Raw genomic sequence first — 24,344 nt, 5'->3', positions numbered from 1 at the left:
GGGGAAAATAAACTCAGTTTTAAAATGTACTGATGCCAGGGCACCTGGCTGGCTCAGTCAGTAGAACATATGACTCTTGATCTCAAGGTTGTGAGTTTGAGCCCCACATTGGGTATGGAGTCAACTTAAAAAAAAAGTATTGATGACAACTACTGGTCCAGGTCAAGGTGAAATAGCCCCATTCCTCACTGGTTTCCTCTCTTAAAACTATAGAAGTCCAGATATCATACAATAAACAAACTTAGGAAGACCCTGGAAGATGGAAAGGAGAAAGTGGAATGGCTAGGGATCTTGGGACTTAAAGAAGGACAAGAGAGTGAGTCCCAGATGGTGTTCTGGAAAAGCCTACAACCTAGATCCACCAACCAAGTACATACAAAAACAAACCCTTTAGCTAAAGGACCAGGAAAAGGTCAGCCTAGCAAAACAGATAATATCACCCTATTGCAGCCAAATACCAGAGGAAAAACTGCTTCTTCCTCCTCACAGCGTTACTGGGGCTAGCAGCAAGCTGAACTTACAGCCTCACCGAGCAGCAAAGAGGCAAAATGAGATTATATGTAGTGTCACTAGTTGGCACTCCACTTTCCCTGCCAGGGTTGTGTCAGTCGAGTCCAGAGGGGAGCTGAGCATTCACTTCCACGTGTACTTGCGCACCATACCTAGTAGAGTGCCTGCAAAAGAAGATTAAATTGGATACCTAATTTCACAACATAATACCCCAAATGTTAGAGAGACAATAGAAAACCACTTATTAGGGCGCCTGGGTGGCTCATTTGGTTAAGGGCTGCTTTTGGCTCAGGTCATGATCCCGGGGTCCTGGGATGGAGCCCCATATCAGGCTCCCTGCTCAGTGGGAGCCTACTTCTCCCTCTCCCTCTGCCCTCCCCGCCCCCTGCTCATGCTCTTTCTTGCTCGCTCACTCTCAAATAAATAAATAAAATCTTTTTTAAAAAAAGAAAAAAGAAAAAGAGGGGCGCCTGGGTGTCTCAGTTGTTAAGCGTCTGCCTTCGGCTCGGGGCGTGATCCCGGAGTCCTGGGATCGAGCCCCACATCAGGCTCCTCCGCTGGGAGCCTGCTTCTTCCTCTCCCACTCCGCCTGCTTGTGTTCCCTCTCTCGCTGGCTGTCTCTATCTCTGTCAAATGAATAAATAAAATCTTTAAAAAAATTTTTTTAAATAAATAAAGAAAGAAAAAGAAAAAGAAAGAAAAACACTTGTTATACATAGAACAGGGAAATTCTCAACCTGAGTGAGAAAAGACAATCAACAGTTGCCAATACGAAGATGACAAAGATATTGCAATTAACTGACAAGGATTTAAATCAGTTATCATATAATCAATAATATAAGCCATCAACAAGCAATTATGGACACACTTGAAAAAAAATGAAGAAAAAATAGAAGGTCTCAATGGAGAAATAGAAGATAGAAAGAAGATCCAAATAGAAAATTTTAGAACTGAAAAATAAAATGACCAAAATAAAAACTTACTGAATGGGCTCAAGAGCAGAATGAATATGAGAGAGGAAAAATATCTGTGAACTTGAAGGTAGAAAAATAGAGATTACCCAGTCTGGACAACAGAAAGAAAACAAACTGAAATGAAGTGAACAGAGTGTGTGGGATAATAACAAAAGATATAATATTTGTATCAATAGAATCCTAGAAGGAGAGGGGAAAGAGTATAGAACTAAAAGATTCTTCAAAGAAATAATAGTTGAAAACTTCCCAGATTTGGTGAAACAATAAACCTACAGATTAAAAAAACTGAGTGAACTCCAAATTGTATAAGCACAAAGAAATCTATGCCAAGAGAGGAAAAAATGCATTACCTGTAAGGGAACAAGTTTGAATGATACCAGATTTCCTGGCCGTGGAGGCCAGAAGGAAGTGGCACAGCATTTTTCAGTGTTGAAAAAAAATCTATCAGCTCATTCTATGCCTGGTGAGAATATCCTGCAGGAATGAAGATATGTTCATATCAAAGAAAACTAAGAGACTTTGTTACCAGCAGGCCTACCTTGAAAAAATGGCAAAAGGAAGTTCTTCAAACAGAAAGGAAGTGATGAAAGAAGGACATTTGGAACATGAAGAAGGAAGAAAGAACAACAGAAAAAGCAAAACATGGGGAGATAAAAAGACTATCCTTTTGAATTTTCTAAATCTAAAAAATTTCTAAATTTTCTAAATTAGATGCTTAAAGCAAAATTATTGTCTGATGTCGTTCTCAGGGTATGTAGAGGAAATATTTAAGACAATGATAGTCTAAAGATGGGGAGGGTAAAGGGGCCCAAATGGAAGTAAAGGTTCTACACTTTATTCCAGCTACTAAAATGTTGACATCAGTAGATCATGATAAATTACATATATAAATATAACACCTAGAGCAACCAATAAAATAATCTGTACAAAGGGATGTATTCAAAAGCTCTATAAATCAAAATTCTAAAAAGTGTTCAAGAAAACCATAGGAATACAGGAAAATGAAATGGAGGAACAAAAAACAGAGGAATAGCAGAAAACATATAGTAAAGTGGTAGACTTAAGCCCTAGTGTATGAATAATTACTGTAAATATAATGATCTAATTATACCAACTAAATGACAGAGACAAGTCACATAGATTTTTTTGATGACCTAACTCTATTCTGTCTGCACCAGCCTCACTCAAACATAATGATATAGGTAGGTTGAAAGTAAAAAGATAGAATTATATATATACCATGCAAACATTAACCAGAAGAAAGCAGGAGTGATTGTATTAATATCAGATTAGATAGACTTCATAGCAAAGAAAGTTACCAGGGACAAAGAGGAACATTACATAATAATGAAGGGGTTAATCTACTAAGAAGACATAGCAGCTCTAAGTATGTATATAGCAAACAACAGAGCTTCAAAGTATGTGAAGCAAAAACTGATAGAACTGAAAGGAGAAATAGACAAATCCACAGTTATAGTTGCAGACTTTAACACTTCTCTCTCAAGAGTTGGTGGAACAATTAGAAAACCAGGAAGGATATAGAAGAACTTAACCACACCATCAGCCAAAAAGATCTAATTGAAATTTATAGAACACTCCATACAACAACAGTAGAGTACCCATTCTTTTTAAGCCCATGGAACATTCACCAAGATAGACCATATCCTGGCATATAAAATGAAGCTTAACACATTTAAAAGAATTGAAATCATACAGCGTACTCTCTAACCACAATGAAACAAATCCAGAAATCAGTAGCAGGTAACAGGAAAATCTCCAAACACTTGGAAATTAAATAGCACATTCCTAAAGAATCTCTAAGTCAAAGAGAAAGTTGCAATAGAATTAAAAAAAAAAAAAACCAACTGTAAAACCACCTGGCCCATGGTTGGGGACTGAGAATTCAATAGATGGACATGAGAGAGGCAGTGCCCTTGGGGTCTGGCAAAAGGTAGGGGCTTACGGAATGGGACAACTGCGCCTCCATGGTTGTGGTGCTGCTATCACCATTCTCTTCCTGAAGCTCCCTCTCCTGAGATCCCTGCCTTGTCTTTCTGCTTCCTAGCCTTACCTTTTGCAGTCTTTTCTTCCTTTCCCTACTGTCCTTAAGCATCCTATCAAGATGCCCTTCCGGCCTCTGCTTTTCTCCTGCTTTGTTCATGCGCTTTATAGCCCAAACCCTCTCAAAAGCTTTAGTACCGCCTCCAGGAAAGTGACTCCCAGAGGGTCCTCTACAGCGTGACTTTTTGTACCTTCCAAGGCCTCAGAAATGCCTTGTGAGGCCAAAGCAGGGAGGACTTGGTGTTGTCACTTGAGTTTCTGCAAATTTCTCTGCATTCCTGCTCTTCCTGGGGGCATCTGCCACCATGACCACTGCACGCAGTCTCTGCTCCCATTCTCTCTTGCAAAAGTGAAAGTCAATAGAAATTTTCTTAGGAAACACTTGCAATCACGGGAAGGCACAGTATTCCTTTTCTCTTTTGAACTTCAGGCTTGACTCTAAACATTTGCTGCCTGAAAGAGCCACTATTTCACAGTGGGAGTTTCCTCTTCACAGCTCCATTGGAAGCTCCCCGAAAGCTGGGGTAATGTCTGGTGCTTTTGCACACCCTCCACAGCCACAGGAGCCGGGTGGGCACAGCACGAGAGCTCCGAGAAGGGTGGAAGTATCTGTAGAAAGGGTTGGAATGCGAATAAATAAGCCATTTTGAGAGATACCAGTTGTTTACTCTGCATCTAGAAATAGTTTGATATTGCAATTGTAGCAATCTTTGTACCATTGTAGAGGGATTTTTAAAATATAAATATGTATTTTTTTGAATAATAATTTTTTATTATGTTATGTTAGTCACCATACAGTACATCCCAAGTTTTTGATGTAATGTTCCATGATTCATTACTTGCATATAACACCCAGTGCACCACGCAATACGTGCCCTCAATACCCATCACCGGCCTATCCCGATCTTCCACCCCCCTCCCCTCTAAAGCCCTCAATTTGTTTCCCAGAGTCCATAGTCTCTCATGGTTCATTCCCCCTTCTTTTTACCCCCCCTTCCTTCTTCCCTTTCTTCTGCTACCAATCTTCCTACTTCTTATGTACCATAAATGAGTGAAACCATATGATAATTGTCTTTCTCTGCTTGACTTATTTCACTTAGCATTATCTCCTCCAGTCCCGTCCATGTTGCTGCAAATGTTGTGAAATCGTTCTTTTTGATGGCTGGGTAATATTCCATTATATATATATGGACCACATCTTCTTAATCACTCTCTGACTGCTGTAATGGGCCGCATGATTTGCCTACTACTTTTTTAAAGTCCAAAGTTAGCGATGTATCATTTAAAATGTTACTGTTACACTTTGGAATATTATTCCATTATCTTTAGAATTCAATTTCTACCTGTTTTCTGGGCCAATCTAGGCATGAGTGCTATGGAAAGAGGACAGTCAAAAGTTATTATTAAAATATTAAAAATATTAAAAATCTTTTTAATCCGAGATGCCCTTCAACAGATGACTGGATTAAAAATATTTTTTTGGTAATGCTTACTCAAATAGAAGGAAGAGGACTTTATAATTCCCATTTTCTCACTTTTGACAGTCCTCTTTCCATAGCACTCATGTCTAGATTGGCCCAGAAAACAGGTAGAAATTGAATTCTAAAGATAATGGAATAATATTCCAAAGTGTAACAGTCACATTTTAAATGATACAACACTAACCTTGGACTTTAAAAAAGTAGTAGCAAATCATGCGGCACATTAGAGCAGTCAGAGAGTGAATGGTTCTTTTCAAGCAGACAGATGGAGAAGAAATGCAGCAGAATCGGGCTCTATGCTGAAGAGCAGACAATTTGTACAGCAGTTCAGAGGGAGGTTTGGAGTCTGCCATAGCTCATACTAGGAGAATAGGGTGTAGTAAGTGACTCTCTTGTAAGGCAGATGAAACATGGTATGGGATAGGGGCTGGGAATTCTGTAGCTAATAGAATATGAGCCAATGAAACCCATCTGTAGCTAATGGAATATGAGCCAATGAAACCCATCTAGACATCTCAATTCGTTGTCTTCTGTGTGATTTCTCTACCCCACTACTGCCCCATCATAGGGAATACTAAAATAGCAAACTTACAGTTAAACATGTCCTTACCTTGCTATGTTTCGTTTTGCCAGCCTTGGGGATTTCATTATGTGCTTTCAAAGGAAAAAAAAAAAAAAAAAAACCCACCTTTCCACTCCTGACAGCCTGAGGTGGACAAAAGGTATAATTAACTTAGATACAAGAAACCTAAAACTAAGCAATTAACATTCTCCTGGCTCTGTGTCCCTCCCCACACGTATGTACACATATTTGAGAGGGGCCTGACGGTAGCTCTGGTTAGCTGTCTCCTGATCTGAATCCATGACTTGCTGGGGTCAAGGGACCTTTCACATTCCTGCTTTCCATCTTGAGTTTCCTCCTCTCTATTGCCGTTTATTTAAATCCTCCCCCTCTTTCAGGTCCCCTCCCAAATTTATAGTTTTTTGAATTTTATAAACATACATTTATATAATATATATATACATGTATTTGTATATACAAATACACACACACACACATATTTGTTTTTTAGGTATGCTCCACACCCAGTGTGGAGTGCAACATGGGGCTTGAGCTCATGACCCTGAGATCAAGACCTGAGCTGAGATCAAGAGTTGGACGCTTAATCAACTAAGCCACCCAGGCGCCCCACCAAAATTTGTATTTTTACAACAAAAATATTCTTGATCACTCCAGCCTACTGTGATCTCTCTCTCCCTCAGAATTCCTGTGGCTCTTCTCTTGTCTTTATCGTTCACCTAGCACATTTCATATGCTGTCTTGGACTGTAGATTTTTTATTGCCAGATATTTTGTATTGTCTCCCCATTGAGACTGTAAAGTCCGTCAGGGCAAGAGCCCTCTCATTGTTTTATCCCTTTTTTTTTCAAAGGTGCATGTTTTCACATTGAATAGTGGCTCTTAGCTTGCAAGTGTCTGGGAGTTTTGTATTTTGTATTCTGCTTATGACCCATAGGTGGCAGTCATGGAGTGCTATACAGCAAGCAGTTACACGGGGGACATCTGTCTGACACAGGCTGCCAGTCTTTCTCTTCCAGTGATGACTCAGATTAAAATGTCATTAAACAGTTGGCTCAGTACATTCCATAGTCCTCTAATTTTTGCTGTCATCCAGTTAATTAAACCATAGATGTTCTGTCACAGAGGCATTTACCAGAATTTTCTTGTTCTTTCTTGTAGGACCGTGTGACTTTTAGAAGAATCATAGTGAAAAACAATGCAAAAAAGAGAAGGATGTTTGAATCATTTATCGAATCTGTGCCCCTCCTTAAATCACTAGAGGTAAAGTGTATTTGAATAAGAGTCTGTTTATGGAGATTTAAGATTTAAAACTAATCTATTAAATTTTCAAATTGGACTATTCTAACCCGTTTCTGTGTTGTTTAGGTATTATTTGTGACTTTCAATTGAGGTCTTTTCCTTGAAGTTTATGGGTATGTCCATTGTTCCAGGTGTCAGAACGAATGAAGATTGTGGATGTAATAGGAGAGAAGGTCTATAAGGACGGAGAGCGCATAATCACGCAGGTGAGCAGGTCCCCGTGCAGCTTCTTTCCTGCGAGTCCCCTCCTGAAGGACTAGTGCATCCCTTGTCCTCTCACTTTGGGAGCTCCTGTTGCCAGCTACTAGAGTACATCTCCTGCAGAGTCCTCTGAAGCCCGCTGATGTTAATTTCGTGGACACATGCACATCTCTTGCCTCCATTCCCCTTTCGCTGGTTTCTGGTATTTGTTCTTTTGGACATCATTCTCTTTTGACCCTTGAGTAAGCTTCATCCATTAGTGCTAAAGCCTGGAGAAGGTCTAAGGGTTGTGCCCTTTACCTTCTATATTTGGCACAAAGGTGCCCTCTTAGCTAATCCAACATAAGCCAGTCTCTTCAGTCTTCAGTGATTGACCAGATTTGTAAGTTGTCTTTAATGTTTCCTTTGTGCCTTTCTCTCATGTTATTTTTGGGTGCTGTAAGGATCACCACACAGTGGCCTGGGTCATTGTGATGAGTATTGTGTAATAATTTTCCTTGTCTACTGTGTTTGCATCTTTAATTATATGTGAAAACTTCCAGATGTAAACTTCTCTGCCTGTGATTCTGGCAAGAACACTGGGAAGATACCTGGTTGGTCTGGGTTTGGTAATGTTCCCATCATGAACCCAGAGCTGGGGCTGGGAGGAGGAAAGACTCAGATTGGTCAAACCTAAATCCTGAGCGCATCCCTGGGGCCAGTGGGTGGAGTTGGCCCAACCAGCCTACAAGGACTAATCAGGCTTATTGTCACAAAAGGAGAGAGAGAAACTCCCAGAGAAAAGGGACTAAAAAACACAACTATGTCTGAGTGGCATCTCCAAATGCCTTTGTTTTCTAGGTACTCCTACTGTTAATAATTCCTTCAATTAAAAATTGGTTTACTTCTCTATAGACATTAAGATACACGGGTAGGACTAGATAAAGCACTGTAATGAAGGAACACGTGACTGTCCGTGAGAATGTTGGAAAGGAAGTATTCTGTATGGTTCTGTGAGGGAAATACCATTTGGGCTGGGCTTAGAATAAGTGCAGCTTAGGGGCGCCTGGGTGGCTCAGTTGTTGGGCGTCTGCCTTCGGCTCAGGGCGTGATCCCGGCGTTCTGGGATTGAGCCCCACATCAGGCTCCTCCGCTCGGAGCCTGCTTCTCCCTCTCCCACTCCCCCTGCTTGTGTTCCCTCTCTCACTGGCTGTCTCTGTGTCAGATGAATGGATAAAATCTTTAAAAAAAAAAAAAGAAAGAAAAAGAAAAGAATAAGTGCAGCTTCAGCAGTTGAGGTCAGGGAAAGGTCTCTCCGAACAAAAGAACAACATGAGCAGTGGCCTGTGGGTGTGAGCTGTGTTCCAGGGCAGGTGTTCTGGTCTGTTAAGAATGTGGGGCTGAATTGCAGAAATGGGAACATGTTGACAGGTCAAATTTGCTTCTGAACCTGAGGTGCTTTAATTTACTCCCAAAGGACCTCTAGTTCATTCTGAAAGCCCCAGGCCTTCGGGAGGTATATGAGAAAGTATGAGAAGCTGCAGTGTTTTCTGGAGTATCTGCCTTCTTGAAGATAGGAGTGCTGGGTGGCTGCCCAGAATGGGCAAGAATTAAGATGATCTCAGCTAATTCTAGACCCGTTTCGGCACTGTCTCTAGACAAGGGGTCTCCAAGTGAGGTCCCAGGAACAGCAGCATCAGCGTCATCTGGGAATTTGATAGGAATTATTAGAAATGCAAGTTCTTGGGAGTCAGAAACTGTGCTTTATGTTGGTCTGTTTGTTTGTTTTGGTCAGCTTTGTTACAGTATATTTGACATATAATAAAATCACCAAGTGTACAATTCTGGAGTTTTATAGCCATCCCTACAGTCATAAAATCGTAGTATAGGGCATTTCCATCACCCCAGGAAGTTCCCTCATTTATAGTTTTAGTCAGTTCACTGGTCCACCCACTTATTCTTGGAAACTCCTGATTTGCTTTTTAACACTACAGAAATTCCTTTTCTAGAATTTCAGATAAATGAAATCGTATAACAGGTTGTCTTTCGTGTCTGACTTATTTCTCTTAGGCTAATGTTTTTGAGATTTTTTCATGTTGAATGTGTCAGCAGATAGTTCCTTTTTATTACTGTGTAGTATTTCACTGTATGGATGTACCACAATTTGTCTTTCCATTCACCCGGTGAGGGACATTTGAGGTCTTTCCAGTTTGGGGCAGTTATGAATAAAGCTGCAATGAACATTTTTATACAAGTCTTTGTGTGGACATATGTTTTTATGGAATTGCGGGGTCATATGGTATATGTATGTCTAAAAAAACTGCCAAACTGTTCTTAAAAATGGCTCTACCATTTTGCATTCCCCCAGCAATGGAGCAGAATTCCAGTTGTTCCACATCCTCATCAACATTTAGTATCAACAGTCATTTTAATTTTAACCATTCTAGTGGGTAATTCATTTTGAAGTGGTAATTCATTTTGGTTTTAATTTGCATTTGCCCAAAGTCTAATGATGTTGAGCATCTTTTTCCTGTGACTGCTTGCCATCCATATGTTTTTTTGATGAAGTTTCTGCAAATCTTTTGCTCTACTTACATTTAGGTAGTTTGGTTTCTTATTATTGAGTTGTAAGCGTTCTTTATGTGTTCTGACTACAAATCATTTATCAGACAAATGATTGGCAAATATTTCTCCCAATCTGTGGCTGTGGCTTGTCTCTTCATTTCCTTTTCTTTTTTTATTTTTTTAAAGATTTTACTTTATTTGAGAGAGAGAGAGCGAGCAAGAGAGAGCACGAGGACGAGGGGTAGAGGGAAAAGCAGACTCCCCACTGAGCAGGGAGCCTGACGCAGGGCTTGATCCCAGGACTCTGGGATCATGATCTGAGCCAAAGGCAGGCTCTTAACCGACTGAGCCACCCAGGTGATCCATTTTCTTTTCTTTTTTTAATTCTTTTTTTCTTTCCAAACTTTTATTTAAATTCTAGTTAGTTAACACACAGTGTAATATTGGTTTCAGGAGTAGAACTTAGTGATTCATCAATGACATATAACACCCAGTGCTCATCATAACAAGTACCTTCCTTAATCCCCATTACCCATCTAGCCTTTCCCCATCCACCTCCCTTGTCCCTTCACTTTCTTAATGGTAGTTTTTAAAAAGCAAAAGTTTTTAATTTTGAAGAATCTAGTTTATAATTTTTTTCTCTTGTAATTCATTCTTCTCATGCCCTATTTAAAAAAATCTTTGCAAGGTCAATAAGACTTTCTCCTGTGTTTACCTCTAGGCCAGCACCATTAAATAAATATCATGTAAGACACATATGTGATTTAAAATTTTTTAACAGCCAAAATTTCTTTAAAAGGTGAACTTAATTCTAATATGATTTTTGTAACCTAATAGCTTCAAATAATACCATTTCAACATCTAAGTGGTATAAAAATTCAATGATGAAATATTCTACCTTTTTTTTGGTACTCAGTTTTCAAAATTTAATGTGTAATTTATACTTACAGCACATCTAAATCTATAGAAGCCACATTTCAAGTGCTCAGTAGCCACATGCTACTGTATTGAGCAGGAAAGTTGTAGATATTTCAGAGTTTTAACTCATACCTTTAGATCTGTGATCCCTTTTTTTTTTTAGAGTAGGCTCCATGCCCAACATGGGGCTTGAACTCATGACCCTGAGATCAAGAGTCACATGCTCTACTGACTGAGCCAGTCAGGCACTCCTGATCTGTGATCCATTTTGAGTTAATTTTTGTACAAGGTGTAAAGTTTTTTACAGGGTTTTGCATATGGATGTCCAATTGTTCCAGCATCATTTGTTGAAAAGATTATCCTATCCCATTGCCTTGACAGTTGTATTGAAAAATATTTGGGGTCTATTTCTGGTCTCTGTTTTGTTCCACTGAATACTGCACTATCTTGATTATAAAAGCTTTTTATACTAAGTCATAAAATCAGGTAGTTTAAGCCCTCCAAATTTTTTATTCTTTTTCATAATTATTGTGGCTGTTCTGTGCTCTTTGCATTTCTGTATATATTTTAGAACCAACTTAACAATTTCTACCAAAAAGCCTGCTGAGATTTTCTTTTAAATTGGGAATATGTTGAATCTATGGATCAATTTAGAGAGAAATTGACATTGTAACAATAATGAGTGTTTTGTGTCAGTCTCAGGCCGTCAATAGTGATGCTATCAGCTAGGAATGCCTGGGGCACGCACCTATGTCTAGCAAGCCCCCACAGACATTTCTCCAGAGCCAGTGTTGTAGCTGGACCAGCCCTTGTGGTTCTTACTATGACTGTAAGACTTACCATAGCAACAACCATGAAGGAACTTTGAAAAAACAGGTTTATTATTCACAGATCCCAGAGGGTCCATGGCACATCCAGAGCCACACAGTGAGGTCACAGGGTAGGGTGGGGGACCTGGAATTCTGTCTTTTTTTTTTTTTTTAAGATTTTATTTTTTTATTTATTTGACAGAGAGAGACAGCCAGCGAGAGAGGGAACACAAGCAGGGGGAGTGGGAGAGGAAGAAGCAGACTCCCAGCGGAGGAGCCTGACGTGGGGCTCAATCCCAGAACACTGGGATCACACCCTGAACTGAAGGCAGACGCTTAACGACTGAGCCACCCAGGCACCCCCTGGAATTCTGTCTTTTGTGGGGGGCAAGGGTGGGGTGTCCAGGGTTTGGCAGGTTAACTCTTTTATTGGTGAATTTAAAACATAAGAGCAAGAATTAGGTGTGGGAAGAGAAAAGTGGGGTCACTCAAGTGGTCAGTTTTCTACATTTCCCAGGGCTTTATAAAAGGGAAACTTCATAGGTGGGAGCAGCCTCCCTCTTTATCTAGCTGTGTAGCTAGCAATATGTTTATTCAAGATGGGTATCTTTAAAATGGTTGCCTCCATAATCAAACGCTTGATGTCAGTCACATTACAACCAAAAAAGCTTATTGTCAGATACGTACACTACAGTGAGCTTGTTCATGAACATTGTATATCTATATATTTTTTTTAATTTCTTTTTTTTAAAGATTTTTTATTTATTTATCCTACAGAGATAGAGACAGCCAGCGAGAGAGGGAACACAAGCAGGGGGAGTGGGAGAGGAAGAAGCAGGCTCCCAGCAGAAGCCTGATGTGGGGCTCGATCCCAGAACGCCGGGATCACGCCCTGAGCCGAAGTCAGACGCTTAACCGCTGTGCCACCCAGGCACCCCTTTTTTAATTTTTCTATATATTTTAATTTTCCTCTGTAATATTTTATACTTTTCAGGTCTTTATACTTTTTTATACTTTTATATACTTTTTATGTACTTTTATTTATATTTTTCTATATATGTGTATATATATTTTTTTTAAGATTTTATTTATTTGACAGAGAGATAGCCAGTGAGAGAGGGAACACAGCAGGGGAGTGGGAGGAAGAAGCAGGCTCCCAGCGGAGGAGCCCGATGTGGGACTTGATCCTGGAACGCCGGGATCACACCCTGAGCCGAAGGCAGACTCTTAACGACTGCACTACCCAGGCGCCCCATATATTTTTCTATATATTTTAATTTTCCTTTGTAACATTTTATACTTTTCAAGTCTTACATATCTGTTAAATTTATACCTGGATATTTCATACTTTTAACATTATTCTAAGTGGTTTTCCTTTTTTCAATTTTTAATTATTTATTGCTAGTTTATTATAAAAATACAGTTGAATTTTGTGTATTGATCCTGCATGTTGATTGCTAACCTCACTGATTTTAGTACCTTTTTTTTTAGCTTCCTTGGGATTTTCTGTATAGATGATTATCTTATCTATGAACAAAGACAGTTTACCTTCTGTATGTCTTTTTAAAATTTTTTAATTAATTAATTAATTTGCCTTATTGCATTGGCTGCGTCCTCCAATACAATATTGAATAGAAATGCTGAGAACAGACATCTTTGTCTTGTTATTGATCTTGTTATTGATCTTAGGAAGAAAGCATTTAATTGTTCATCATTAAGTATAATGTAAACTGTAAGCTTCTTTATAAATGCCCTTAATCAGGTTAGGAAAGTCCCTTCTCTTCCTAGTTTTCTCAGTTTTTATCATGAAAAGATGTCGAATTTTGTCAGATGCTTTTGCTGTTTTTATTGAGGTGCTCATATGGGTTTTCTTTTTTAGTTAGTAAATATGAATTACATTGCTTGACTTTTTTTAACATTGAATTTTGAATATTGAACCAAGCTTGCATCCTGGAGTGAGCCCTACTTGGTCACGATATATTATCCTTTGTATTTATTACTGGATTTAATTTGCTAAAATTTTGTAAATTTTTTTTATTTGAAGATCTAATTGACTTTATTAACTAATTGTGAATTAGGCAGCATCCCATCTAGCATGTAGTGGGTAACTCCCTTGTTTAAGATTTCATAAAGGATATTGGTCTGTAGTTTTCTCTCCTTGTGACGTCTTTGTCTGGTTTTGGTATCAGAAACACCTCCAGATGATTTTAATGTTTGCTAAGGTTTGAAAACCACTGCTATAGACTATTCCAAGGCTTGGAAATGCCCTTGCATTAAGCATACTTGGTGGAAATGTTTGAGAAGCACTTTCAAAGATTTTTGAGAGGAAGGATGACACTATGAGAGTTGTCTTCTCAAAGCATAGTTCTGGCATCAGTGAAAAATGAATTAGCTTCAGCCTCATTGAGTAATCAGGAAATGCAAATTAAAAACCATAGTAAGAACTATTTTCATACCTAGTAGCTTGCCAAAAAGTAGGACTCTGACAATTCCAAGATGTAGTAGGAAGTTTTATTCACTTAGCTGAACCCCTTTTGAGAGAAATTTATTCTTATCCCTTAAAGCTGAATTTATTCTATAATCCAGAAATTTATTTTCTAGGTATTTTCAGAGAAATACCCTTACACCTCAGAAGCTGTTCCACCCTCATGAGTTCCTTCCCAGTCACAGCCCTCCTACCTCTGGGTCTCTGGGATCATGACCTGATCCGAAGGCAGATGCTTAATCAACTGACCCACCCAGGCACCCCCCAAAAGTAGACAGTTTTCAACTGATACTGTCATCATTCATGGTTTTATTTTAAATTTTTCTTCTTAAATTGTTTGTGAACTATGACAATCCTTTCTGGTGATATAATAGCAAATTAGTAAATTAAAAGGATCAGAGATGGTCCTGCCTTCTGGTCCAGAGAAAGAGAAGAGCTTTTACCTAGGCAAGCCTCCTTATTCCACATGGTCTTAGTAATATTCCTTCCCATCTCCTCTCAATCTTGAATCCACCAGCTATTCCCCCTACCTCCTATGGCAAAGTTATTTATCTTCTGATCTTCCAAGGAAACACATCTGTAAAATGGGATAGCAGTAGTACTGACTTTATTGACTTCTTGGGTGATCGTGTGAAGCAGTGCACATGCAGTGCTCACCAGAGTGCCTGCTGGGAGTGAGCACACAGTGTCTTTAGCAGATTCTGTTTTATTTGAGCTCCTCTATTCATCAAACTCATTCTTTTCATCCCGTAGATATGCCTGAGTCTCTCTCGTCCTCACAATACACTCACATTCCTCCACTCACTCTGTTTTTACTCCAGCTACTAGCTTCTCATTCCTTTCACAGGCAGGCATATCCAAAGTGTGGTCTCACAATGTGGACTAGAAGAAGCCAGACACAAAAGGCAATGTATGAATCCATGTGTATGAAGTTAAAGAACAGCCTTATTTTCATAAACAGAAGTGAAGGAAAACTGCAAGGACAGAAGTCAGATTTAGTTACCTAATAGGTGAAGCGTGGTGGTTTTGACTGAGAAACACTCCATAGGGTGGAGGCCAGAAAGATTTTCTGTTTTGATTGAGGAGGTGGTCACACAGGTGCAAACATGTGTAAAAGACTGAAGCCTTGAAAAATGAGCACATCTGTCTAAACAAAAAGAGCTCAGGCACCACCCTTCACCACCTGTCCCTTTTGTGGCTCATTGCTACCACTCACCACCCTCGTCTTGGTCACCAGAATGTTTCCCACATTTGAATCATTATTACTCTTGACCTCCCAACAGCGGTGAACACTGGTAATCACATCTTCCTTTATGAAACTCCCTTCTTGGACCTAGAAACCACTCTTCCTCCTGGTGACCCTGCCTCTGGCTCCCCCTTAGTTTCCTTAAGCAACTCCTGTCAGGGAGCTGTTTGTGTAATTCTAAAATTTCATGCTGATTTGGCTCTGCTGGGTGCAGGGTACCTACCCAACACAGCAGCGCAGAAACCCACAGACCCCCTTTATAAAGCTGTGGCTTTTACACACATGGAGCAGTGATTATTACATAGTGAACTGGGACTAGACTAACTCAGGAATGATAGCCTCAGCTGTAAGGTGTCCACTTGGAGTTCTGTCCGGTAGTCAAAGTTGAAGTCTTACGAAAATTCAGAAGTGTAGATTCTTCTGAAGACATAAGACCCACATGGAATGAAGACACATGATTTAATATTGAATTATCCACTGTAGATGGTCATTGCTCCAGATGTTAAGAGAAAGGGGTCAGAGACTGAAGAGGGCCTGTGAAAGCCTCTTCTCCCGGTCTGCTTCCTTAACTCTAGCCTCACTCCAGCTTTTGCTCGGATCTCACCCTCTTGATGAAACTCTGCTGTGTACTGTAGCCATCTCCTCCGCCAGCACTCCAGAACCCCCGTTAATGCTCTGCTTTCACCCCATAGTACTTAATTGCCTTCCAACACAACAGTATCATTTGCTGATTCACTCTGTTGATTGTTTACAGTTTGTTTGCCCCATCAGACTGTAATTTCCACAACGGTAGGGATATTTGTTTTGTCCACTGATACATCTCAACAGGGCCTTGGCACATATTAAGTACTTAATTACTTGTTGAAGTACCTGAATGACTGGTTCAGCCAAGTGGTTTAAAATCAAGCAAAGAAAGCAAGCAAAAGAAAAGCCTGAGGCTCATAAGGGTGATATCAACCCACATTAAAGTACCTCCCTCACCAAAGTAGGGCTTTCTCCAGATCCACACTGTCCTCTGGAGGGCTGCATTTGGTGGTCCAGATTATCCGTGGGCCCTAGGCCCAGGGGCAGCCAGGAGTCACCTTGATATCGTCTGCAGCAGTATCGGCTGCTGGTCCCCGCCCCCACCCCCACCCCCCCCACTTCAACAGCAGACTAACCTGAGCAGCAGCAGTAGTGATGCTGTGTGCAGCCTGGGCATATTCATGGGGAGAAATACGAATATTCCATGTTAGGAAGTGAGAAGTGTGTGTCAGTTACAGTTGGACCGACATTCCTGGTGACTGGGATCCTCTCATTTTGTACTGAATATGTTAGCCACTGGTTAATTTGTAGAGTTGGCAAATAAATACAAATTAGGGCAATGAGAAAATGATCTATTTCTGTGTCCCTCGCCAATACATATGAATAGCTCTGATGACCTTCTCTGTCTTTCTAGGGTGAAAAGGCTGATAGCTTCTACATTATAGAGTCCGGAGAGGTGAGCATCCTGATCAGAAGCAAGGTGAGTCTGTGCGTGGTGCGAGTTATGCCAGGTGCATGCACAGAAAGTAGCTGCTTGCGTTAAATAACATGAAGCGTCTCTATGTAACAAAGCCATCACTGTTCTATGAGGTATGGGACTGGCAAACACCCATGTTGTTTAAGTACCTCCAGTGTAGGGATTTAGTATATTTCTCCTTGTTCCCATTGCCTTTGCCTCTGTGACATAATTAATGATATAAGAAATATTGGCCTACAAATCAATAAGAAAAGATAAATTCCCTAGTAGAAAGTGGGGGAATTACATGATAAAGGCATACACGAGGGTGCTGACTATGAAAAAAGCTTCCTTTCTAGAGCACTGGTGGGGAGGTCTGTAGGACCAGTATTACTCTGCCATTTTGTGGATAGGGAGGCCTAGAAAACTGATGACCAGTAGGTGGGAGGAATCATCTTCATCATAAATCCATTGTCACCAGATTTCCTTATTCCAATTTTTTTTAAGAATGTAGCATTTGTTAAAATAGTTAAACATAACTCTAACCTAATATGAAACCCTTTACAGAATATCTTTGTAAAAGTTAAACATGGAGAAAGAAAAACATGATTACTGCTTCTATTAAAAACAGGTCTGCTGTTTCACATGAAACAATAGGTTGGAACGTCTATGTTCTTTTACTTAGTGTTTTTGGACTAGTGATATATGTTTGTACTTTTCTCAAATACTCATTGACACCTCCTGATCACAGCATAGTGTTGGGTATGTGGGACCAGCAGCACTGTGGCCCTGGGGGTTGGGGGAGCTTGTCAGGAATGCAGAGTCTTAGACTCTGCCCCAGCCCTACTGAATCAGCATCTGCATTGTAACAAATCCCCCAGGGGCCTGGTGTGCATGTGACACTGTGGTAACTGCTACTCTGAAGAAGGGATTGGGGGGGCACAACATGTCTACAGTCCCAGAGAATGCTACAGAAATTGGAAGGGGAGTGTTGGCTCTGGAGCACATCAGCTTCAGAGCAAACAGGTTGGGGCAGAAGTGTGGAAGGGGGATTATCTGCCTATAACCTAAAGTGGCTCTTAGAGATTGAGACTAATTCTTATTAATAAATTCTAAATATTTTTTTCTGAAATTATTACTTCGCTTAGCAGATGAATTTGTAAAAAAAAAAAAGGGGGGGGGAAATTCTAGATATTAAATATAATATGCTACATTATTTTCCATAATTTGATAAGCACAAATTACAACCTGCTTGATTTCTTTTTTTTTAAGATTTTATTTATTTGAGAGAGAGAGAGAGAGCACAAGTGGAGGGGAGGGGCAGAGGGTGAGGGAGAAGCAGGCTCCCCACTGATCACGGAGACCAATGCAGGGCTGCATACCAGGAACCCAGGATCATGAGCTGAAGGCAGACACTTAACCAAGTGTGCCACCCAGGCGCCCCCTCTCCTTGATTTCTTAATACAGAGTTAAAGCATTAAATGTCCAGGTTGAACATTGTTAAAAAAATGTTTTTAGTTTCTCAGCTCTTGTAAAAAATGTGTGTGGTGGGGGGGAGGGGGACTACTAACTTAAGAAGCAGACAGTACCTAAAAAGAAAATTCATCACTGTATTGTTCAAGAAAGGCATGGTCCGAAATCAAAAAGAAGTAACCCAGAGTTGTGACTTTACCTAAGAGAAACATTGACATCATTTAGCAGGAATTCGCAAAAGACCTTGTCTTTTGGGGCGCCTGGGTGGCGCAGTCATTAAGCGTCTGCCTTCTGCTCGGGGGAGTGATCCTGGCATTCTGGGATCGAGCCCCACATCGGGCTCCTCCGCTAGGAGCCTGCTTTTTCCTCTCCCACTCCCCCTGCTTGTGTTCCCTCTCTTGCTGGCTGTCTCTCTCTCTCTCTCTGTCAAATAAATAAAATCTTTAAAAAAAAAAAAAAGACCTAGTCTTTTCCCTTGTACCTTAGAAGTCAGCATTCATATATATAAAATAAATGTTAATGTGTTATAAAAATATATATGTATTTTACGTTAATATATATTGACACTATAATATGATTATATATATTGACAAATATAATGTATGTTATAATAATAATTATATATTTTTTTTTCTTTGGAAGATATACATAAATCTTCCAAAGAAAATGGTCTGCTCCCTGTCTCTTGATATTTAGCCAATACCTGAAAGGTGTTGGGACTTGGATAAAGCCCTGGTAAAAGCCAACTCCTCTAATTAAACCAGACCACCGAGATGAATTAGCCCATGCTGTTGACATGGTACAGTGTCTCCGCAAAGTGCCTTTCTCAGTAATTGTGTTTTAAGTGTCCTGAGAAGGGACTGCAAATATGTGTAACTGAACATGCTCAGCTGTGATTCTGGAGTCAGCCTAGGTCATGTTTTCCACCTGTTCTAGACTAAAGCAAACAAGGATGGTGGGAACCAGGAGGTCGAGATTGCCCGTTGCCATAAGGGGCAGTACTTTGGAGAGCTTGCACTGGTCACCAACAAACCCAGAGCTGCTTCAGCTTATGCAGTTGGAGATGTCAAATGCTTAGGTAAGAAAAATAAATTCTTTATGCATGAATACTTTTTTTCTTAACATGCGGTATTTTTTTTTTCCCATCAGTAAGCCTTGACTCATTTCACCAGTTCTCACACACATCTAGGCTTGAACAGTCTGTGGGACCAACTAGAAATGGGTGAATGTACCCTTTGAGCAGACATTTCTGAGCACTGAGTGAGCGTAGCCTGTGAGAAGACCAGTCACGGAGGCAGGTGTCCAGGGCTCTGCCGGGACCGAGTGAATAGTTGTGGCTGGGCTCTGCAAAGTCGCAGATGACAGAGTCCGGCTGCACTCACATAGAAACATCCGTCCTTTTCCAAGCGCCCAGCATCCCACAGTCTGATTCCCTAAAGTGAATGGGTATATGTAAGAAAAGGTTTGCACGAGGGAAATGACTTTGAATTATTGGTGTAGAGAATTCATTCTCTCTCGCGCCTCTTTTTAACAATACAGTTATGGATGTACAAGCATTTGAGAGGCTTCTGGGGCCCTGCATGGACATCATGAAGAGGAACATCTCACACTACGAGGAACAGCTGGTGAAGATGTTTGGCTCCAGCATGGATCTGATTGATCCCGGGAAGTAGGTGTGCCACATCCCGAGCCTTCTCAGTGTGACACCAGAACCTTCCGGTCAGCCACAGAACACACGCAGAAGACAGACACGACAGACCGTTCCTGCTGTTGCCATCGCTGCTGCCATTGCTATGGCCATGGGCATTTAGAAAACTTGAAAGTCAGCACTAAAAGATGGGCAGAGGTTCAACCCACACCTCCTCCACTTTGCTTCTGAAAGCCCATTATTAGACCACTCGTAATGATTATTCCAACCCAGTTGTCACATCTTTGGTTCAAAATGGCATGTCTCTCCAACAATTTAAGTGCCTGATACAAAGTCCACAGCGTAATCATCTTTCCTCTCTGGCTGCTACTGTTGCTGTTGGAAGTCACCACGGGTCTGCACAGACCTGTGTTTAACTGTAGACACCCGCCCCTGACCTTTCTCAAGGGAGGAAATGTTGTAGCCCTTGGTCTTCTTGTTTGTCCTTTGAGAAAGTCTGCATTTGTTCACAATGATAGCCTTCGGTTTTACAGTAGAAAATGGCGGCAGGTAGGCTAGAGGTCTGCGGGCCTGTGGCATTGTCCTGCCTGCTGACAGCTGCACCCCCGTGACAGCCATCTCCAAACTCACAGTGATGCTGCCCCGGGCCCAGCAGGTCAGCACCCCAGAGCACACTGATTGGTCATGAGGACCCATGTTAGAGCAGAGAATTTGGGTTCAGCAATTCTTCAGGTAGCGGAGAGCCAGGGAGGGTTTTCTGGGTTGGGGGTTTGGTTTGGTTTTGTTTTAGTAGATTTTGTTTTGTTTTATTTAATCTCTGTGAAGTTTGCATGAATGAATTACTGTCCATTTCTAAGGAGCCAGGGTCTGGATGTGCCATCACTTTATCTGACCCAAATACTTCCCTGGGCAGCTCCTGCCATCTCATTTCCAGTTGCCCCTACCAGCTGATAATGGCAGTGTGCCAGCAAGAGGTTGTACTACAGAGAGAGCCCTTCCTTCTACTCCAGTGTTGTTACATAGCTTTGCTGTTGAACTATCAATTTTTAAACTCTTTAAAGAAGAAGCAGCTATTTTTTTGAAATTAAAAAAAAAAATTTATTTCTGTATTTAGGGAGTTCCCGTTGGACCTATTCCAATATATCAGTGTGTTGGCTGACTCAGGCATTCATCCTGAAGATCAGGTCTTTTCGTTTTAAAAATTGGAATCATTCATCATTTCATAGAATTAACTGCAAACCTTTCTAATTAAGGTGTTGGGATATTTGGGGTTCCAATTATTAATCTCAGAGGAAAGTAAATTAGCTTGTATTCTAAAACTTTTTAGCCTTTTAATTGTATCAAGTAAAATTCTGATGAATTATCCTAATTAAGTGGATATATTTCAGAATGAATTTTTTTTTCTTGAGAATGACTTAGAATCAGATGCTACAAGTGATCCTAAGAGCAGTGTGAAGTTTGCATAGATATTTGATTATAGCCAAGGTTATATTTAATCAAGAGGCCCTTTCCAATATGATTTACTTTTTCAACTTGTGTAACTCAGTAAATCCCTAAGAGAGTGTATGCTGGGGCTTGAGTCATTCCTGTTGTAGGATAATGATAGAGCCCACATGGTCACTTCCATAGAAGCCAGGCTCTCTGCTTTTGCCATGGATAGTGCGGCAGAGATTTCCAGAGTGGTGACCCACCACAACCTTGGTCAGGTCTCCCTTTTCTTGTGTTCTGTGAAGTGAAAGCAGAAGGACTCTTTTCAGACTGCCCTAGCTAGGTAGCCTGCATTGCAGCTCCCAGAATCCTGAAAGATTGTATCTTGTACCCCAAAATACCCCAAAACAGGCAGCTAGCACTGGGAAAGCCCATATGGTTTTTTTCCCACGATTTTCCAAGGTTGTTCTTTTCTAGGGTGTTGCTTTATTATCAAATCAATTAAGAAAGCAGATCATGCACTTTAACACACAAGAATCACACCTTTTCTTCCAAAAGTAGCAGGTACATAGAGCTTTAGGAATGTCACAGAAGTCTAGCCCCGACTATGTGAGGACTCTGTTTAACCACTGAGCAGATGGTCCCTTGTACCCCCCCATACCATCATTAGTCAGGGCTGGCTGTGAGCCTAGTTCCAGAGTCACTCCTGCAGGCGGCTAGGCATGGGCCTTCTCATCCTGCCTTCTTGCACATCCCAGTTCAGTCTTCCCCTTCACAGAAGCCTCTTTGATACCCCCCAACTCACTGATGGTTGCTGTTTTACAGAGTAGAATTCATCCAGGTTTAAGTCCTCCTGCTCTAACTACAGACTGACATATGGATCGTGAGTCCAGGTCCTCACTGCATACAGGGCCCCTTGGGGGTCTGGGTTGAGGAAGGAAGACTTTAAAGGGACCAGTGTGAGTGAAATAGTGCTAGGAGTCTGACAGTGTTCCAGTTCTCTTTGCAGAATGGGGAATCAAAGGTGGCAGACCAAGTTTGACTGAGGGCTCTGGTGTCCACATTATGCCAGGCAAGCCCTGCACTTTTGGCTGAGCCTCAAGGGGAGGAGCGTGTTGGGAAGAGATCCCTTTGTTGTTTTATATTGTTCTCTTCCATGGGTTAGAGCTTCACGCCCTCTTTCCTGGCTTTGCTATTGATTTGGGATCGTGGAGGATATTCCTGAGAGCCTTGAGGTCCAACCTACAGTATTATCCTTCCTTCTAGTCCCACTCTCTTCTTTTGGTTGTGGTCTCTGAAGGAAGGGTTCGTGTGCACTATCCTATTAGTTGATAGCCTTATAGATTCCCAGAAGTCAGAGTGCAGCTTTTCTTTGAGCAGTTTAATGAGTGAATTCAGCAGCAAAGTGGCAAGAAATGGTTCTCCGGCCAGGAGAGGTCATGTTCACCCTCTTAACGCTCAGATTCTCTGCTCACAGTGGTAATCAGTGAGAGGTGCCACTGGTGCCCAGCGGCACCCTGGACACACAGCATTTCCATGTCAAGTCGCAGTGTAGAAACAACCTTCTCTCATTTAGAAAAAGTGGAAGAGCATTTTTGCACAGAGAAAAAGGAAAATGACCCATGAATGTCATCTTTTATCTTTTGTTTTCGGTTGGCTGATGTTGGAATTTTTGTTCGTGAAATACACTTGTAAACCAGTCTTGCCAAGATACAAGTTGTTTTGGTTTTCCACTACAATTACCTCTTGTTCCTCCTGTCTTGACTGCTGACGTTCCTCAATGATTCTAATGTCTATTTTATGGGAAGCAGCCTTCCCCTGTGGGTTTCCTTTTACACACTGCAGGGCTATCTTTATACTTAAAAAAAAAAAAAAAGAAAGAAAGAAAAAAAAAGAAAACTGTCACTAACCTCATGGGGGATTTGCAGAAAACCATTTAGCCCACCTTGAGCAAAAGGTAGATATCCTCATTGTTTTCTTAAGCTCGTTGTAATAAAAGAAATCTAATTCAGCATTATTGTGCTACCTCAAAGGTAAAATGTTTTAAGGTCTTTTTTTGGTCCTGAGTTCTACACATAGTGTTTGAAATGTCTTTCAATTGGAATTGTTTTTAAATCATTGGGGAGAATCTTATTTTAACTGTTTTACACTTGTATTTTAATCTCAGAAGAATAAGTGATTAGAAAGTGATCAATTCTTGCTCTGTAGTATCGAACATATAATTAAATCATTGTTTGCCATAAACAAGGTTGGGTTTTTTAAAAGGAAACTCTAGGGCTTGGCTTTGTTCTTCGTTAATAAAGGCTGACAAATCATGTCTGACTTTCTGGTGCGGCCCTGTGTTGTTTGTCCTCTCATTTTTGGGTTCCAGGACATCATAGTACTTGTCTGGCAGATACATTGTTGGGACTGGAATGTGAGCTCTTGAAAATTAGACAGGCCTGGGAATATGTATTAGGGTTCTCCAATAAGAACCAATAAGAAGTGAGTGTGAGTGTGTGTGTGTGTGTGTGTGTTTGTAAAGAAATATTATAAGGAATTGGCTTATGCATTTATGGAGGCAGGCAGATTCCATGATCTTCAGGATGAATTGGCAAACTGTAGACCAAGGAGAGCTGATGATTTCATTCCAGTCTGAGTCTGAAGTGTTGAGAACCATGAGAGCTGATAGAGTATTTCCTTTTGGAAGGCTAGCAGGCTGGAAATCCAGGAGGAGCTGATGCTCCAGTTTGAAGGCAGTCAGGCAGGAACATTCTCTTACTTGAGAAAGAGTCCTTTTGTTATATTCGGGCCTTCAACTGATTAGGTGAGGCTCACCCACATTGTGGAGGGCAATGTGCTTTACTCAGTCTGCTGATTTAAATGTTGATCTCATCCCAAAACACCCTTACAGAAACTCCCAGAACAATGGTTGACCAAATATCAGCCCCCCATGACCCAGTCAAGTTGACATATAAAATTAACTATCATAGGGGCACCTGGGTAACTCAGTCGGTTAAGCATCTGACTGTTGATCTCAGCTCAGGTCTTGATCTCAGGGTCATGAGACTGGGATTGGAGCCTACTTAAAAATAAAAAAACTTAGGGGCGCCTGAGTGGCTCAGTTGGTTAAGCATCTGACTCTTGATTTTGGCTCAGATCGTGATCTTAGGGTCATGAGATCAAGTCCCACATCGGGCTCCACACTGGGTGTGGAGCCCGCTTA

At 40.9% G+C, this 24,344-nt stretch overlaps 1 protein-coding gene across 1 annotated transcript in view; it reads left to right on the top strand.

Annotated features, from left to right (window-relative positions):
• Positions 1 to 23,461, top strand: part of PRKAR2A (protein kinase cAMP-dependent type II regulatory subunit alpha) — a 96,664-nt gene extending 73,203 nt beyond the window's left edge. Inside the window, exons 7-11 of the mRNA XM_011233354.3 lie at positions 6,767 to 6,868; positions 7,039 to 7,113; positions 16,549 to 16,614; positions 19,000 to 19,141; positions 19,603 to 23,461. Of these exons, the coding sequence (XP_011231656.2) occupies positions 6,767 to 6,868; positions 7,039 to 7,113; positions 16,549 to 16,614; positions 19,000 to 19,141; positions 19,603 to 19,736 (519 nt within the window). The 3' untranslated portion in view covers positions 19,737 to 23,461. The remainder of the gene's footprint in view (positions 1 to 6,766; positions 6,869 to 7,038; positions 7,114 to 16,548; positions 16,615 to 18,999; positions 19,142 to 19,602) is intronic.
• The last annotated feature ends 883 nt before the right edge of the window (positions 23,462 to 24,344 follow it).

This window comes from Ailuropoda melanoleuca, chromosome 4 (assembly GCF_002007445.2).
Source record: "Ailuropoda melanoleuca isolate Jingjing chromosome 4, ASM200744v2, whole genome shotgun sequence".
NCBI classification, from domain to species: Eukaryota; Metazoa; Chordata; class Mammalia; order Carnivora; family Ursidae; genus Ailuropoda; species Ailuropoda melanoleuca.
The sequence above is the reverse complement of the archived record's forward strand: the minus strand, read 5'-3'. Positions and strand labels throughout refer to the sequence as shown.